This window comes from Sphaeramia orbicularis, chromosome 18 (assembly GCF_902148855.1).
Source record: "Sphaeramia orbicularis chromosome 18, fSphaOr1.1, whole genome shotgun sequence".
In the NCBI taxonomy this organism is placed as follows: Eukaryota; Metazoa; Chordata; class Actinopteri; order Kurtiformes; family Apogonidae; genus Sphaeramia; species Sphaeramia orbicularis.
Window position 1 is genome coordinate 13,960,635 of NC_043974.1, and position 17,684 is coordinate 13,978,318.

General features: G+C 37.0%; 1 protein-coding gene across 1 annotated transcript; it reads right to left on the reverse strand.

Annotated features, from left to right (window-relative positions):
* Positions 1–4,808: 4,808 nt before the first annotated feature.
* On the reverse strand, positions 4,809–15,580 carry LOC115439081 (protein mono-ADP-ribosyltransferase PARP14-like). The gene is made up of 7 exons (XM_030162976.1): positions 15,324–15,580; positions 13,823–13,914; positions 11,545–13,605; positions 11,223–11,459; positions 10,827–11,051; positions 9,385–9,442; positions 4,809–6,929 (listed from the first exon to the last, which is right to left on the reverse strand). Exons 1-7 carry the CDS (start codon positions 15,499–15,501, stop codon positions 5,848–5,850), a joined length of 3,933 nt encoding a protein of 1,310 aa, XP_030018836.1. The 5' UTR covers positions 15,502–15,580; the 3' UTR covers positions 4,809–5,847.
* Between the last annotated feature and the right edge of the window lie 2,104 nt (positions 15,581–17,684).

The window sequence follows — 17,684 nt, forward strand, 5'->3', positions numbered from 1 at the left end:
TTGTGATCATAATTTCACATCATGTAGAGCCGATCAAACAAGCAAACAATCATAGTCAGTCAGTTCTAGCCATTTTGGCACCCTAGGTGAGATATGAATTTGGTGCCCCCCCCCCCCTTAAAAACACACACATGCACACAAACACACACATATACATGGGGACATGGGGGGGGGGGGGGGTACGAAGAGGAGATAAATGAAGCATGAGAGGAGATGCACAAAGCAGCCAGCAGTAAACCACATAGAAGCATATATAAACCATATAGAAACGTATATAAACTATATAGAAACATATATAAACCATATAGAAACATACATAAACGATATAGAAACATATATAAACTATATAGAAACATATATAAACCATATAGAAACATATATAAACCACATAGAAACATATAAACCATATAGAAACATATATAAACTATATAGAAACATATATAAACCACACAGAAATATATATAACCACATAAAAATATATATAAACCACATAGAAACATAAATAAACCACATAGAAACATATATAAACCATATGGAAACATTCATATACCAGCCAACCAGCAGTAAACCATATAGAAACATATATAAACCACATAGAAACACATATAAACCACATAGAAACATTTATAAACCACATAGAAATATACATAAACCACACAGAAACATATATAAACCACATAGAAACATATATAACCCAGCTCAGCAGCAGTAAACCACACACCTTAGCAGATATCTCATATCTTAATCATCTACAGTTCCATTATTAGCCAACTTTGCTTCATTTCAGTTCTGCTAGCTGTTGTTAGTAACAAAACGTGTTGTAACATTATAAAAGGTTTCATCCCTCTATAATTGGATTATTTTTCTCCCTCCTCTTCTCTCTTCTAAACTGTGCAGTTAAGGCCTTGGAAGGCCTTTTCATGGTGATAAACTCTCCAGCCTTTACCTGGATGCTAGTTCAACACCTGTCTGACTGTCATTCAGCTCTGCTCTGTCTCTGTCACTCACTCACACACACACACTCACAGTGAGCACTGGTCTGGGAGAGCTCACCTGTGAAATTACGGGGGGGGGGGGGGGGGTGTTTTGTTTTTTTTCCTCTCATTTCTTTATTTTTGAGACAATTAATGAGAAATTATCATGTTATCAGTTATCAGCCTGTGCCACGAACCGGCCCTGCACGCACGGACAGGCATACGCACACACGCATGTATGCAAACAGACACATGTACAAATGTAAACGTAAATGACACCTCTGATATTCAAATCCGTCTGACGTGACCCAGGCAGAACAAATGCAGACATGTTGACAACTTACATTAAGCGGTTGGAGATATGAACTGCCTCCTGTCCTGTCCTGTCCGACTTTTTCTTTTTTTTCCTGTCCAACTAGTGGATAACTGTAGCTTTTACAAGTAAATGGAGTAACGGCCAATCACATGTACAACAGCAAAACCGCAGAGCCAATCGGAGAGTGACAATTAGGTTAGAGGTGGGACTTCTAGCAGAGACCGACTATTAACCCTTTGTGTGCCGTAATCATTGACTAAACACTACGGACGGATTGGTAGGGACAACACAGTAGTGGCTGGATATTGGTAGGGACGTGTCCCTAGCGTTCCTACGCAATTCTACGCCCCTGCACACACCGATCAACACCAAAATGTTATTATTTGTTCCTTGTGCCAGCATCAACATTGACTGTGACAATGTGATTTATTCTTCATAAAGTGTAACTAGGACTCAGTATGTAATCATTACACTGGGAAAAATCTAATTCTTACTAAGTGTATTTTTCTCATTTCTGGTCAAAATATCTCATCACACCTAAAATAAGACATAATCACCTAAAGAGTAACTTTTCAGTGAGATATAAGAACTTATTTTTAAACAATAGATCATGAAAATCTTATTTCAAGCGATCTTATCAAGGTCATTTTCACTTGTTCCATTGGCAGATTTTTTTGCTTGAATTAAGCAAAAAAAAAAAAAAAAAAAAAATCTTGAATTAAGATACACATAATTACTGATTGTATAACCTGTCTGGTACCAGATACAGTACTATACAAATGTCTCAGGCCACCTGTAGGCTTGTTGTTTTTGAAGATTTGGAATGAATATTTTTTTCTCATTCTCTTTTTGTCACATGCAAGAAAATACAGGAAATGTGAACAGCTTTAACCCTTTAACCCCTGACGTGTCTGTTGTGAGCGTTCTGAATATATCATTTATTTTGACTGACTAGGGACTGGAGATGGAAACTAACAATAGCTATAATCTGCTTATGTGAATCATCAGTTACTACAGCTTGTTTGTAACAGGTAGAAGTTATACTATGTAGTTTCCATTGTCCCTATGAAATAAACTTAATAAATAAATAAATAAAATTTTAAATATTCATAAAAATTCAACCGTTTGCTTAATAGGAAAAAAAATCAAAATGTATAGATAAACTAGACCTTGTTCTTTCATAAACATCTGAGCATGCTCAGTGCACCCCCCATCACCTGTACAATGGGGGCAAAACACAGAGCAGTGAGTGAGACTGACTCACTATTATTATTAGAATTTTTTTTTTTTTTTTTTTTTTTTTTTACAGTGTTTTCCTTGTCATGTTTTGTTACCCCGCCCCTCAAAGAGGAGGCAAGGAGTGTTGTTTTTGGTTTGTTTCTTTGTTTGTTAACACACTAGCAGCAAAACTATTGGTTTAATTCATACCAAATGGGGTTCATAGTTTGCCAGCAACAAAGAATAGAGGTGGTTACATTTTGGGAAAAGTAGGTCAAAGTTTTAAAAAAAATTATGAATTTTTAAAATCTTTTTTTTTTTCCCATTCACTTATAATGGGCAAAATTTCACATGTCTATGAAATCATTCATTTTGTTTGAATTTACTTCAAACTTGGCGCATATATAGAGGCAGTTGATATGCTGACATCAGCACATGCATAGACATGATGACATCTGCTGGATCGATGCCAAAATAAACTACAATACATGTGAGGGCTGGGGTTTGTTGTTCCTGGCATCAGTTGTTTTTACTCCTGTTTGCAGTGTTGTTGTGATTTTCCTTTATTTTTTTGCTGTGTTTTTACCAAGGTTTGACTGCTTCTTTGAGTACAACCAGGTGTCAAAAAACAGTTGGACTGATTTAGAAAAAAAGAGCGTAAAACCAAAACTACTGAGCCAATATTCAAATCCTTGTTGTTCAGTGTGTTCCAGTTCACAGTTCATGTTCAACATCCTAAATCTCTTATTGATGTACATTCTGAGTGTCTTATGTAATAAAAACCTGTCAAACTTCAGTTCCTTTCTTTGTCTTTTTCTGTTATTCCACCTGTTTTGACCCTAAAACACACAGTAAAACAAAACCACTGAAGAAAAGGAACACAAACACATACTCACAGCAGCTTTTATGAACCTGAAACGGACGACAATTCACAGCAGAACGTTTACCTGGAATAACGTCTCAGGGGTTAAAGGGTTAAAAGACGCACAAAAAACTGGACTTAATGTGTTGTCGAGGTTAAAGTCAATATTTCGTGTGACCTCTGACCCCATGAAAAGAAGCAGCATTAACAGTTACAAATATTTGAATAAAACCTGGTTTAAAACATCAGGAAATTAATGCAATGAATCTCATATTGTCTGAATAAAAGTGTTAAAGACATTTAAAATGCTACTAAATACAACTCCTTTGGTTTATAGAAGCTGATTTTTCAGCTGAAACTTGTGTTCTCACTGCTGTACGTACTTATCCAGATTATGATCTAAAGCCAGAGACTGAGAAATACATATGTGTGGACATTAGAACTTTACTAAACCAACAAAACTAATGTTGGGCTAGGACTTTAAAATTCCATCTGTCTGCTGTCAAGTATGATAAATATATTTATAGCTACCACTTATTGCATTCTTTTTTTTTTTTTCCTTTTTTTTTTTTTTTTATAATGTCAAAATATCCTCAGGCGTGTTCCTGCTTGAGGGAGCCCCCTGGTGGTCAGTATTTGCAGCTACAACATTAAATAATAATAATAATAATAATAATAATAATAATAATCTGTCAAATATTCACATCCTTATCCTTTGCCTGAACCTGTTTATTATTTATTATGTTATTTTACTGTAATTATTGTGTTTTTACCTGGTCTTGTGGTGTACAGTACATTTTATCCCATTCAACTACAGCAAATCTGCTTACAATTAACGCCTTTCATGCATGAATTATGAGAACTTCAATCAATATTTTTTTCCTGAGTGTTTTTATTCCTGTTTGGGCATGAAAAAAAACAAAAAAAAAACAATGCGATTGAAATTTTTTTATGAACGTGTTTTTCATAGAGTTGCAAAAATGTTCACACAGCTGGACACCATGCATTTCATTTTTGAAGCAAAGAAACATGTATTTACTGATATAAAATATTTTCAATGCTGCTAATCTGATGTTTTCTCACATTTTAACATACTCTATAACACTAGTTATTACTCACTTCGTGGATAATATGCAAAATGAAAAAAATGTTGAAAAACATGTTAATTACAATCTAATAAGTAGCAATAGATTTACTCTCAAACATGTTACTGCAGATCAGGTTTATCAAGAACAGCAAAGTTACAGTAATGATATGAATTACAGTGTATGGGATGATGCATGAGCGTCCACTGTGTTGGTTGATATGGAACTAAAACAACAGAACCCATGAATATACAAGAGAACAGCTGTAGAATAACTGTCCACTGTAGTGACTGCTATGCATGAAGGGTTAAACATTGTTGGAATAAAACAACAAACAACAAAAAAGACAAATGAGAAGGCTTTATTGCTGATGATCAGTTTTACAGTACAGCTGGAGAGGATTCATTTTAGTGCTCGAAACCTGTCCTTTTTTTATAACCAACATCCAATACCACCTCCTACTAACCCTCCACACATTCCATGACATACAGTCACACAAATTTTTGAAGGCGTAAAAAGATGCTGCAACATTAATTTCCTAAATTTGAACTTTGAGGTATATTTCGAACATTCCAGAGTATCACAGACAATAATAAGAAATTTTTTTACAAACATGTTGATTTTTATGTGCATTATCAGAACCAGTTATATTCATATTATTCTGCTTATGTCTCAAAAAAAAAGTTCTAGTGTTTAGCATAAAATCTCAGCACAATTTCCTTCCACCTGTTGTAAACCTACTACTTTCTTTCTCTGCTATCTGTTAAGGCTCACAGCTGGAGAGGATTCATTTTAGTGATCAAAGCCTGTCCTTTTTCTATAACCAATATCCAATGCCACCTCCTAATAACCCTCCAGCCATTTTATGACATACAATCACACACATTTTTGAAGGTGTAAAAAGATGCTGCAACATTAATTTCCTAAATTTGAACTTTGAGGTTTATTTCCAACATTCCAGAGTATCACAGACAATAATAACAAACATTTTTTACATACATGTTGATTTTTATGTGTATTATAACCAGAACCATTTGTTTTTCGCAACAGCTAAATTATATTATTCCAATTGTATCTCAAAAAAAAAAAAAATTTTTAGTGTGTAGCAAAAAATCTCAACACAATTTCCTTCCACCTGTTCTAAACCTACTACTTTCCTTGTTCATATCTCAATATCGATACGATAACAATATATCTTTCAGCCCTAGTGCACATCAGGGGGATTTAGAAGTGGGTATAAACAATGCTGACTGAAAAATAAGTGGGTATATTCCGTATACCGCCGTATACCCAGGACTACACCATTGATTTAGCGTAAAATCTCAACACAATTTCCTTCCACCTGTTGTAAACCTACTACGTTCCTTGTCTGCCATCTGTTAAGGTTCGCAGCTAGAGAAGATTTGTTGTAGTGCTCGAAGCCTGTCCTCTTTCTATAACAGCACGACGTGCCCTTTCTACTGCATCCATTACTGACTCTGCACCCTCGGCTGCCTCACATCCAATACCACCTCCTACTACTCCTCCAGCCACGACTCCTGTGACTAAACCTATCGCCGCTACAGCAGTTATTACCTGACCTCCTGTCGCTGGTCCTCCTAGTGCTGGTGCTACACTTCTTACTGTTCTCAATATTGGTGTAGAGTTGTGTATCACTCTGGCAAATAATTCAACCACCCGTGCTACACCAAACAGAGCTCCTAACAATGCTCCTGTTGCCGTACCTGCAAGTACCCTCAAAACCCTGTCCGACACTATGGTTTTAGCCTTTTTTCTGATCTCATCTGGCGGCATGTCAACTGCTGAGAGTCTAACTTGCTCCTCCTCTTTCTGTATTTCTTTCTCCGTTGCTTCAAACATCTGATTTGTGTAGAAGCCCCAGTTGTTTTCCCTCACCATCTTGTCAACTGTTTTCAGCAGCTCCTCCACCTGGAACTGGTTGCTCCTGTAGTTATTCTGCTGTTTGTTGTCCCAGTACTTATTATCGAACACATGACACCGGTTGCCACATTTTTTTACCAGGTCGCTAAGATGTTTATTCCGACTAATAAACTCCTCAATTTTCCACCCTTTAGGTAGCTGATTGCCGTGTGTGAAAACAACTACGGTATATTTTAAAGCTTCCTCAGAGAAATACTGACATATTTTACTGATGACAGTTTGCTCTTGCTCTGAAAATTTCTCCACTTTAAGAACAATGACAAAAGCATGAGGCCCAGGAGCGCACTCTGTGACACACCTCAATATCTCAGGCTTCAAATCCTCCTCGGACCGTTCTGAATCAAAGAGACCAGGAGTGTCAATCAAAGTGATGCTGCTTCCATTGACAGATCGGGTTTCTGCTTGACACTGTCTTGTTCCAGAGGTTGGAGTATGGTCTATTTTGAATATTTCCTCTCCGAATATGGTGTTGCCCAAGCTGCTTTTCCCAGATCCAGTTTTTCCCAGCAGTACAATCCTCTTCGTATCTGACTCTGGAGAAGAACAATGACTTTGTTAAGTATATTTGCCTCTGGATGTGGCTTTTGACAATGTTTTATAAGAATCTGTTACGCTTACGTGGACTGTACTGAAAATATAAAAATTCAAGTTTATATTTTAACTTTTCATAAGTGGCATTTTTGCTTTTTAATGATGATTAGTTATTGTGTTAAACAAATGACAACTATTTCTGTTTTCCATAGACTGTATACTATAGGAACTGGAAGGAAATAAATGACATGTTAAAAGTGTAATGATGTTTAAATTCTTTTTTTTTTTTGCGATTTATGAAGTTTACCTGTAATTAAATGGAATACTATGCATAGAATGAAAAAGAAATAACTCCTTGGTTGGTAATTTATACATAAATGAACAAAATGATATTGAGTTAATCTATTTTTTATTCTCTCCAGACAGAGGAAAGCGAATGAATAAATGTTAATTATGTCTGATGTCATATGTCATGATGGACATTGCGCTGCAAAAATCAAAATCTTACCAAGTGTATTTTTCTCATTTCTGGTCAAAATATCTCATCACACCTAAAATAAGACATAATCACCTAAAGAGTAACTTTTCAGTGAGATATAAGAACTTATTTTTAGACAACAGATCTTGAAAATCTTATTTCAAGTAATCTTACCAAGATAATTTTCACTTGTTCCATTGGCAAATTTTTTGCTTGAATTACATAAAAAAAAAAAAAAAAAAAAAAAAAAAAAAAATCTTGAATTAAGCAAAAAATTCTGCCAAAGGAAAAAGTGAAAATTTTCCCCCAGAGAATTTGTGCTCAGTTGTTTGACATAAATTACTTCTTTATTTACCTTCCTTGGTTCTGCGTACACAAATAGTGCTGACAAATGAAATATAAAGTGTGAAAATGTGGAACACCTCTCTTTCTATACTCAGTGCCAAGGAAAACGCAACGTTTAAGTTTCACCCGTATAAGATAGTTTCACCTGTATAAGATAATCCCAGACAATTTCTTAACAACCTGAGACAGGTTGAGCTATTGTCACGCTTGAATGAACTTGTCTGCATTCATAAGACTTGTTTTTCTCATTGCTCAGGAATGAACTGCTCAACTTAAGGAATTGTGGTCAGTTAAGGAGTGGTCATGTTCTGTATATAAAGGCAAGCTGAAAAGCATGAAAATCATTTGCAATAACTCAGCGATGCCTAGACTGACACATGACCAAAGATGCCATGCTATGGGGCAGAACAGACAGGAACTGGTTACGGCTCTGGAGGAAGAGTGGGTCAATATACCCCAGGACAACATCAGAAGGCTTGTGAGGTCCATGAGACAGCCTGTATGAATGCAAACGGAGGTCATATTCCATACTGAATTCTGGAACTGAATTTTGTGACTTGGTTTTGGGGTTCCTTGAGTTTCTTTCTTTATCCTTATTTTTTGTCAACAAATTTAGATGTGATTTTTTATTTTTACTGTATAGAAATGGCCTATGATTAATTCCAAAGAGCTTATGGAATAAAAATCCACATCGATTTAAAAAAAATATAAGAATCTTCAAGTGTTGCGTTTTCATTGGCACTGAGTATATATCAGGGTAATCCACAAACATCCAACTTGGCAGTTACAGTAACGACAAACCTTAACCAGCTAACATGCTAGCACCAAACTTCATTTTTTCTCCTTTGACTCTCCTTCCTGACACTTGTAACTTTACTTATCAGTGTAATCCACTTCTTCTGCTGTTTATTATCATGAGTAAAGTAGTAGAATAAACATCAGCTGTGTTTTATGGACTCAGAGACACAGCGCTGCAGCAGGTAGAAAGTAGTCACTTTTCCATTGGACATCTGCGCAAAACTTTACCGATATTTACTAAATGTCGAAAAAACAGATGTGTGTAATGTCGGTTTATCCATTAAATCACAAATGCAATGATTTGTTTATTTATTATATCGAGATGACACAAGAAGTCATTCCATAAACATGGCGACAAACGTAAATATGGTGTTGATTTACAGATATATTCATTATTATTATATATTACCCCTCTATCCCGTACTAAATTTAAAAATTTGCTGCAGTTTTGCGTGATATACCATTTGCACTACACCCAAAAAACCACCTCTTGTCAGCACAAAAACTTTAATTCAAAAAACAAGACTTTTGGTGAATTTGTCATTTTTCCATTAAGCAAATTTTTATGTGCAAGTTATATTTGCACAATTTGAGGGTCAATGGAAAAGTGATTACATCTCGGCTTAACGACTGGATGGCTGTATTGTCAGGTGCTGGTATTGCTTCTACGTTTTTTGCTGTTAAGGGTCACTGTCTTGTGCATGTGTAACACTATAATCGTGTGTTTGGCAGTGTCGCAATGTCAAGTTTTTCTCAATTCCAGCAACCCTGTATCTAATGGAGACTAATTCTAATGAAGAGAACTAGGCTACTTGTTGTCAAGTATTTAAACCTACCTTTGTTTGCAGGATGAAAATCTTCAAGTGGCAAAGTTTCCCGCACAGATCTGAAAGCCTACAGACACAAAGAAGTTAATGCTTTACTGTTATGAACTTATCTACAGCAGAGAAAATCTGATAGGGTAAAGTGACATTTATTTGATCCTTTTGTGTTAAAGTATACTAACTCATCAGACCATCCATCACACTAGAGAAGATCATTTCTCAACTGTGCCAACATGAGATGAACTGACATGTTTTTTATATATGCTGTGTGTGTGTGTGTGTGTGTGTGTGTGTGTGTGTGTGTGTGTGTATAGTAGTGTTATATATTCACTGGGTAATATTTTTAATGTATGTTTAATGGTTGAGATAGTAGGACTAATTGACTTTTTAAGCATGATTTTAAAGCCTGCCTTAGGAATGAAGTATGATGATATTGGTTTATTAGGAAACAATATGAAATTTATGAAATTGAAATAAATAGATAAGTTTTCAACTATGGTAATTATAAGCTAAGGTTAATTTTGTATTGCATGTAATGTAAATGTTGTAAATGTGCAGATGGAAAGTAGCTTGTCACTAACTCTGGTGTAAAGCATCTCTTCTCTTGGAGATTAATGTATTTGTACATTGTCCCTGACAAATAAACAATAAACTAAACTAAACTAAACTAAATTTGGGGCGACACGGTGGTGCAGTGGTTAGCACTCGTGCCTCACAGCAAGAAGGTCCTGGGTATGATTGCAACACCAGTCGATGGGGGGTGGGACCTTTCTGTGTGGAGTTTGCATGTTCTCCCCGTGTCTGCGTGGGTTCTCTCCGGGTACTCCGGCTTCCTCCCACCATCCAAAGACATACACTAATAGGTTAATTGGTTAATCTAAATTGCCCATACGTGTGAATGTGAGAATGATTGTTTGTCTCTATATGTCAGCCCTGTGATGAACTGGCGACTTGTCCAGGGTGTACCCCGCCTTCACCCCTATGTAGCTGGGATAGACTTCAAGCAACCCCTGTGACCCTAGTGAGGATAAAGCGGGTTCAGATAACGAATGAATGAATAAATCAAATTTGACTTGTTGGTGTGGCTTGTATTTTTGCTTGGATTTTCCTTTTCCTTTAGTTCAGGCTGGTGTGATCCAGTCGACACTGTAAAAGCTGCCATAGACTGATTTTGCTCAGTATTGCCGCACAGTGCTTTCTCACTCTGTTACTCGCTTGGCCAGGCCCATAATCTCTGTAATGTGTCAGTGAAAAATCAGCTGTCTTTTTTTTTGTTTTGCTTTTCTTCAATATGACGGACACCAGGACACCAGAAAGTAAAGTTTACTCCATGACAAAGGTTTTTAAGTTTAGGAAACAAAGGTTAGAATGGTTTGAAAATGAAACGTACAGTACGATGCCAACATTTTTTTCTGGTTGGCACACAACAAACTCATGCAGTGCATTTCTGGTACCTTGATAAACTCTTTGTCACTCGGGTGGATGACGATGCGGATAAGGAATGGTGTTCTGCTGGCTCGCTCTTGTTCAAATGCACGGACTTGTTCACTGAGAACCCTAGCAACAACGACATCAGGAAACTGTAGGGCCATCCCCGCTCCAACCACAGGAAAAGCAACAGATGCAAACCCTCTCTTCTCGCAGGAAGTTAAGACGTTATTGATCGCTAGTCTGAGAACCTGAAGTGAAGAAAGTTCAACAGAAAATGATAAGAGCTAACAGTAACAACACAAAATGAATGATTTATGACTAAATGTAGTTGTGACATATTGGTACATCGCATTTAGACAGAAAACACACCTAACCAGATAGTCACACTGTCATACTGTATGCATCTATGACTGCTTCACCTGTATTGCAATTCCATCTTCATCATTATCCCAACAAGTGAGGTTGAGGAAGAACACTGCATTAGATGGAAGTCCAGACAGACCCTCAGCCAGGACTGAATCCCCAGGTGTTGGTTCTCCTCCTGCTGCCTTTTTGTACGTTTCAATCAGCTGATTTCCAACTGTTTCGTACAAAGCATTTCCAATACGAGTAGAACAAGGATCACTGCCAACCATAGGAGACACCACAGCATCCACCTGAGATTGTAGGAGACAAAGTTGGGGTTAAGATTTGTTTAGATTTTTGTAAATTGCCTGCATATTCATTGGCTAATTCTCTTACCTGTTGAGTCTCAATGGTTCCTTGAACGGTTTCTATATGGACACCACTTCCAAAGCAGCCTGTCGCTATGTCCTGGGAAGCATCATCAATTTGCACTCCACTATCGCTAGATACGCTGCTTCCTCTACTTGGTTCTTGAAGAAGCCAGTCACATGTGTCTTGCAGGGACTTAACCACCTCTACTCTGTTGTCAATCAGCGTTACTCTGCTCAGACTCCCCCCTCCTAAACTACCAAACTTCTTAACAGCAGTTACGATGGCCTTAGTGCAATCACTGACAGGGACACCAAATGACCCAGAGCTGATACAGGGCATAGCTACAGACTGGAAATCCATCATTTCACATAAATTCAAAGCAGAGCGGACAGCTTTTTCAATTAGGACTGTCTCTTTGCCACCCACTTTGCCTTTTACAGGCCCAACGGCATGCAGCATTTTCTTGCAGTGCAGATTCCCGCCTGTTGTCAAAACTGCACTGCCTACAGGAATTGTCCCTAAACACTTTACTAAGTCATGACTCTCCCTCTGGACCTCAGGGCCACCGGCTTGACTCAAAGCTGCAGCAACACCTCCACAGTGGTCCAGCTCCTCATTGGCAGCATTTACCAGGGCATCCGCCTCCTGTTTGGTGATATCACCTAGACAAACCAGAACCTGGAGCCCACCACGAATCCAGTAACTGGCAACTACTGTGTCTTTTTCACTTAAAGTCAAAGATGATAAACTCTGTCCTGGTTCAGTGTAATGGTCTTGAAAACTTAAATGGTTCTCTCTTAAAGAAGGACTCGCTGCCTCTAATGGGTCAGTAGTAACTCTATCCTGAAACAGGGAATCCAGAAATAGACACAGCTTGTTTCTGACCTCAGTCACTCTGTTGGAAGGACCTTCGAGAACCACTGTGGGTCTGGAGGGAGTATTTAAGGGTCGAATAGTAACTCCTGAATAGTCAAAACCATGTTGTTGTAGCAGTTCTGAAAGCTCTAGTGCTAATTCTGGGGAAGGCAGTTCGACAGTGTGGTCCAAAATAAACTGTTTGACAGCTTCGTTTAACTCTTCAACCTCTTTAGCGTGGCCCAGTAATTGTACTGTGCTATCTGAGCCGAACGTGACTTGAACCCGACACTCCATTTGGTTCATCTTACTTACTTTAGATTCCAGTTCCATGCTAAGATCACCAGGTACATTAGAGCAGGTGGGATCCTCAATATTGACTTCTTTGAACTCCCTTTGTAGTGCTTTTTCGGTTTCATCCAGATTAGTAGACAGGAGGGAAAAGATGCACAGCCCTGTATTTTGGAATTCAATTTCCACCTGGTCACTAAATCCTAGAAAGTCTCTCAGCTGACCTGGCCCACCATATGCTTTCTTTAGGAAAGCCAAAAGATCTGAGCTCATGTGAGAAACTGTCCTTTCTAACACAGAATTCACCTTTAAAGAGATCATATCATTAACCTTATGGATCTCCTCTGCAGCTCCCTCAAAATCTAACTGACCGCCATCTCCTTGTGTGACCTTCACCCCTGGAAAATCTCTCTGTAAACTGTGTTCAATCTCTTTCCAAAGCAGCCGGAGTTTAGCCTCACCCAGCCGACGACTGGAATATTGAACACTCGGGCAGGATTTGTCCTTTATTTCACTCAACCTACTTTTCACCTGAGAATTTTCTCCAACCACAACCGCAGTCCTACCTTCACTGTACACTTTCACGTCGTCTGCTGCCTGATCACAGCTGCTGGATCGAAGCAAAGCTGAAACTAAATCAGGATCCACCTCAACATGGCAAATGTAGTGTTCTTGTATTCTTTCAAAGAGTTTTGTTAACTCTGCTTTCCAACTGATGACATCATCTCTAGCTACAGATTGGAGTTGGTCTAACCTCCTGACTAAAACCTTTTTGTCTTCTGGGTAAAGCTGAGCAGAGCAGGCCAAAGAGGAGAGTCTTGTGTTTAGGTCTTCTGCAGCCTTTGGACTTTCCATTAGGTATTGAAGGAGGTAGGCATCAAGATGTAGTTCATGCTCTTCTCCACTTGGTGGAAGAGTTGAGCTACTTGACTTGTGTTTCTGTGTTGAAAAGATATTCAAATAAGAATAGCAGTGATTTTCAGTTTTCAAATAAGCCTTTTCTGTTATTCTTACACATGTGGTGTTTATAGAGCGTTTAACATGTTTGGCTTCACAAGAAGTGAGTTCTTACAGTATCATCTGAGATCTATTTTCTAAATAACCTCTATTAAGTGAAGGGAAATCCCAGTGCTGCCTGTGGTGAAGTGGTACTTACTGGTTCTGATGAATGTGATTGAACTCTGAACTTCAGATTAGCATCCTTAGTCTTCACAACATGATCACACCTCTGCAGGACTGCCTGCTGATCTAAATGGAAAATGGTCAAAGGTTTATTTTTTTCCTTTTTTTTAAAGTAAGGAACATACTTGGTTTATCTGACCTCATCTTAATTTCTGAAACCACTCACCTTTTTCTTTCCAAAAGTTAAATAAATCAATCAAATTGTATTTGTATAATAAGACTTTTAATACAGATTATTATGATGTTTACAGATGATTGACGAGTCATTAATAGTCTTAAGTATGTTCTAGTAACTTCCCCCTGCATTAATACTACATAGTTCAAAGACTTAAAAACTATTCTTAGTTAGTTAGTTAGTTAGTTAAGTTTAGTTTTATTTCGAGTACAAAAAATCATCAGATAAATACGACATGGACAAACAAAATTGTCAGAGCTCAAAAAGGAGTGGGAAGAAGTATAGTTTAAAGACTCCCACCCCCTTTTTACAAACTAATAATTAAATTAATTAAGCTTCATTAGCTTTTTTATTTATTCATTTATTTATTTTTATTTATTTATTTATTTTTTATATATATTTTTTACAATAACACAAACCATCCATGCGACCCATTCACCAAACCCTTCTTAGTCACCTCACATACAATCAAAATTGCATAATCCACCTTTATTTAATATAAACTATGACATTTATATGCACTTTAATTATTTACTTCAAATACAATTATTAATAAATGTGATAACATCTCCTAATCAGGATAGTCTGTGTTAATTAATTACAAATAGGCAATACACAATAATATCTTATTTTATGTATTTTTCTATATTATAACTACAAATTCACTTATTCAAATAATGTTCTATATTTTGTTATTATGCTGGATTTACACATCCTTTTAAATGGACAAACTGAAGAAAAAAACCTATTCACTCAAGGACATGAGTCCATATAATTTCTATTATAATTATTGTTATTAGGTTTTTGTGTTTTCACTTCCTCCTCTCAGACTCCATGCAAATCATGTGATCCGAATATTATATCATCTTCTGCAGGATTCACAACCGCAAGCTGTAAAACATACATTCTATGAGTGAAAGCATATGACTTTGGACAATTGGAAAACTCGACCTCAGTTGGTATCATGGATATGGGTTTGTTTTGTTTTGCAGCTGAGTTGGTTTCACTTTGGAGGAAAACGAAACTTAAGGCTATGAACACAAGTATGGATCCATTTATCATCAAAGAGAGATTTACAAAGAAAACGACGAGTATCTGATGTAGTTTTACACCATTTCAGGTTTTAAGAGACTAATTTTAAGTTTTTTTGTTTTTTTTAATAGAGGATAAATAGCCTATAATACCAGTAGCCTTTTTACTGCTTTACCCAGCATATGAGTCATAGAAAACATAAATAAAAACAACCTTTAAAATCACATCTGAGTTGCTAGATCGGTCTTTGTATGTCACGAAGTCTTACCTTTTCTATGTTTGAAAGAAATCCTGTAAACTTGATCAGATTCTCTGCTCAGTGGTCCACACTCCCCTCCACCTGATTTGCGGTGATTGCGGAAGTATCGCTGTATTTTTTTAATCTCGTTTTCTTCGAGCAGCGTGCTACATTGAAAGAAAACTGGATATTTACATTTCCCGTCCATAGTTGACCAGATTCCTAAAGCCACAGACCTGCAGTACTGGATCTACAGACTAGACTGTCTCTGTCTGATCTTGCAGGGAATGAATGCCAGCACTGAGAGTCACGTGATGATCAACGTAGGTACTGTCTGTCAATAATAACTGTGAACTGTAGAATAAAAACAAAAAGCAGGTGTGTCCAATCCCGCCATCATTTTAATATTCCTCATTTAGGCTATATATGCATGAAGATAATCTCAGTACGTCAAATTAAATTTAAAAAAAATAAATAAAAAAACCAGGAAGCTTTTCACTATAAATGATTAAAGTTGCAGCTTTCAGTTTTATTTAACATTAAGGATAACATAAACAAATATATTATTCAAAAAATCCGCTTCTAAACGTCCCTTGTGTTAAGTTAACATTTTAACATCCTACAATACGGTCTTTAAGTATGCATTATTTCACTACTTCCTGTTAAAGCGGAAGTTTATTTTGAAAGGATCTTCACGCGCACACACGGAGGAGAACTTGAAATGGAATTGACGCGAAAAGGTAAAAAGTAAAAATGGCGAAGAAATAGTCAATAACTGAGATAAAAGGTAAACAGACTCAAACGGGAGAACAGTATACATGTGTTAGCTTCACTCAAAAGTGGCAACAAGTTGTGTTAGCAAATTAATGTGTGTCCAAAAGTCAATTTTGATAATGGTTCAGTGCATATATATATATATATATATATATATATATATATATATATATATATATATATATATATATATACTTTTTTTTTTTCTTTCTTCTTTTCTGAAGTCTGGAAATAGAAAATAAAGTAAAATACACACTAACTACAGGTCTGCTTCAATGACATCCCAATACCGCTGCAAAGTAACCATTGCTGTAGCCTCTCAGCAGCTTCTTAATACCCAAATGAATTGTATATTTTCAACCACTATCTCCTTATTTGGCAAGCTCTGCGTGAGCCATGAGTGTTTGTGCTTGTAGATAAATACTACAGTGCCCACCATTACTCACATTGGCATCTTCAAATAAGTTGTAGCATACTGAAGCATGGGGCAGGCGGTCTTAATCCTCATTTGAAATTCAAAGTGGTTTTCATAAATTATTCAATTTATATAAAACCACAAGAAAATGTATCTAGTGTATCCATTACAAACACAAGTTCTATGTTAAATAAATACAGGCAGATGAGGATATTGGAGATTAAAAGTGTCTTCAACACATACTGTAACCCGAATGAGTGTGTTTACCTTTTGGTTCAGTGCATATAATATTATAATAGAGGGAATGCACATACGTCACTTCCCCCCTGGGCCACGCCCCTCTAAGTCAGACTGAGTGGCAAAAACAAACCGGCTCAACATGGCGGAGCATAGCAGTAACTACAGTGAGACCGGGAAAAATGTGGAATATAACATGAAATTAAAGACATTTGGACTGGACATGGATCCATACAACTACCAAACAACAAGTCGTCTACGAACATTGATATGTGGCCGGAAATCCCGTATCCTGACATTTATATGAACCTGATTTCAACGCCGGGAAAATACCTAATGCAAAGGCTGACAGCATACAAAAGCCAAAGAGACATCCTCGTTATTGTTCATTAGAGGATTACAGCTGGTGAGTGCTTTAATTTAACATACTATTGTTTTTGAGGTTTTCTGTCAGTGCAGACGTATTTTCTTGGCGGTGATTGCCAAGGTAAAGGCCCAGCAGTAGTGCTCACAGTTCACTACTGATTTACTGGAGTTGAACCCTTAGTATTGACCCAAGTGAGTGGATGATCTACTGGTACTGTGGAGATTTAAGTAGAGTTAACATCAAATACTTGATACAACACAGCAACAACAGCTTTGTGCTAGAGTACCCCCTTATTTGGAAAACTAGGTTAGCCTCAGTTTAAGCTAGTTTACAAATCACGCAGAGCACAAGGTTCAGAATCACACAACTGAAGACAAAAACGTTTCAGTTATGAAACATAGAACTAAATGACAGATGCTAACATTAAGAGCTTTACTAATAAGTAACGTTAGCCAAAACGATATGTAATTTAAGGTATGATTTTATACAAGAATACAGCATATATTAACGTTACCTGACACAAATCCAGGTTTCGTTGCCTGGATTTCAGTTATTTCTACGAGTTGCAGCGATCCATCTGCTTCTTCTGTCTTTGGCT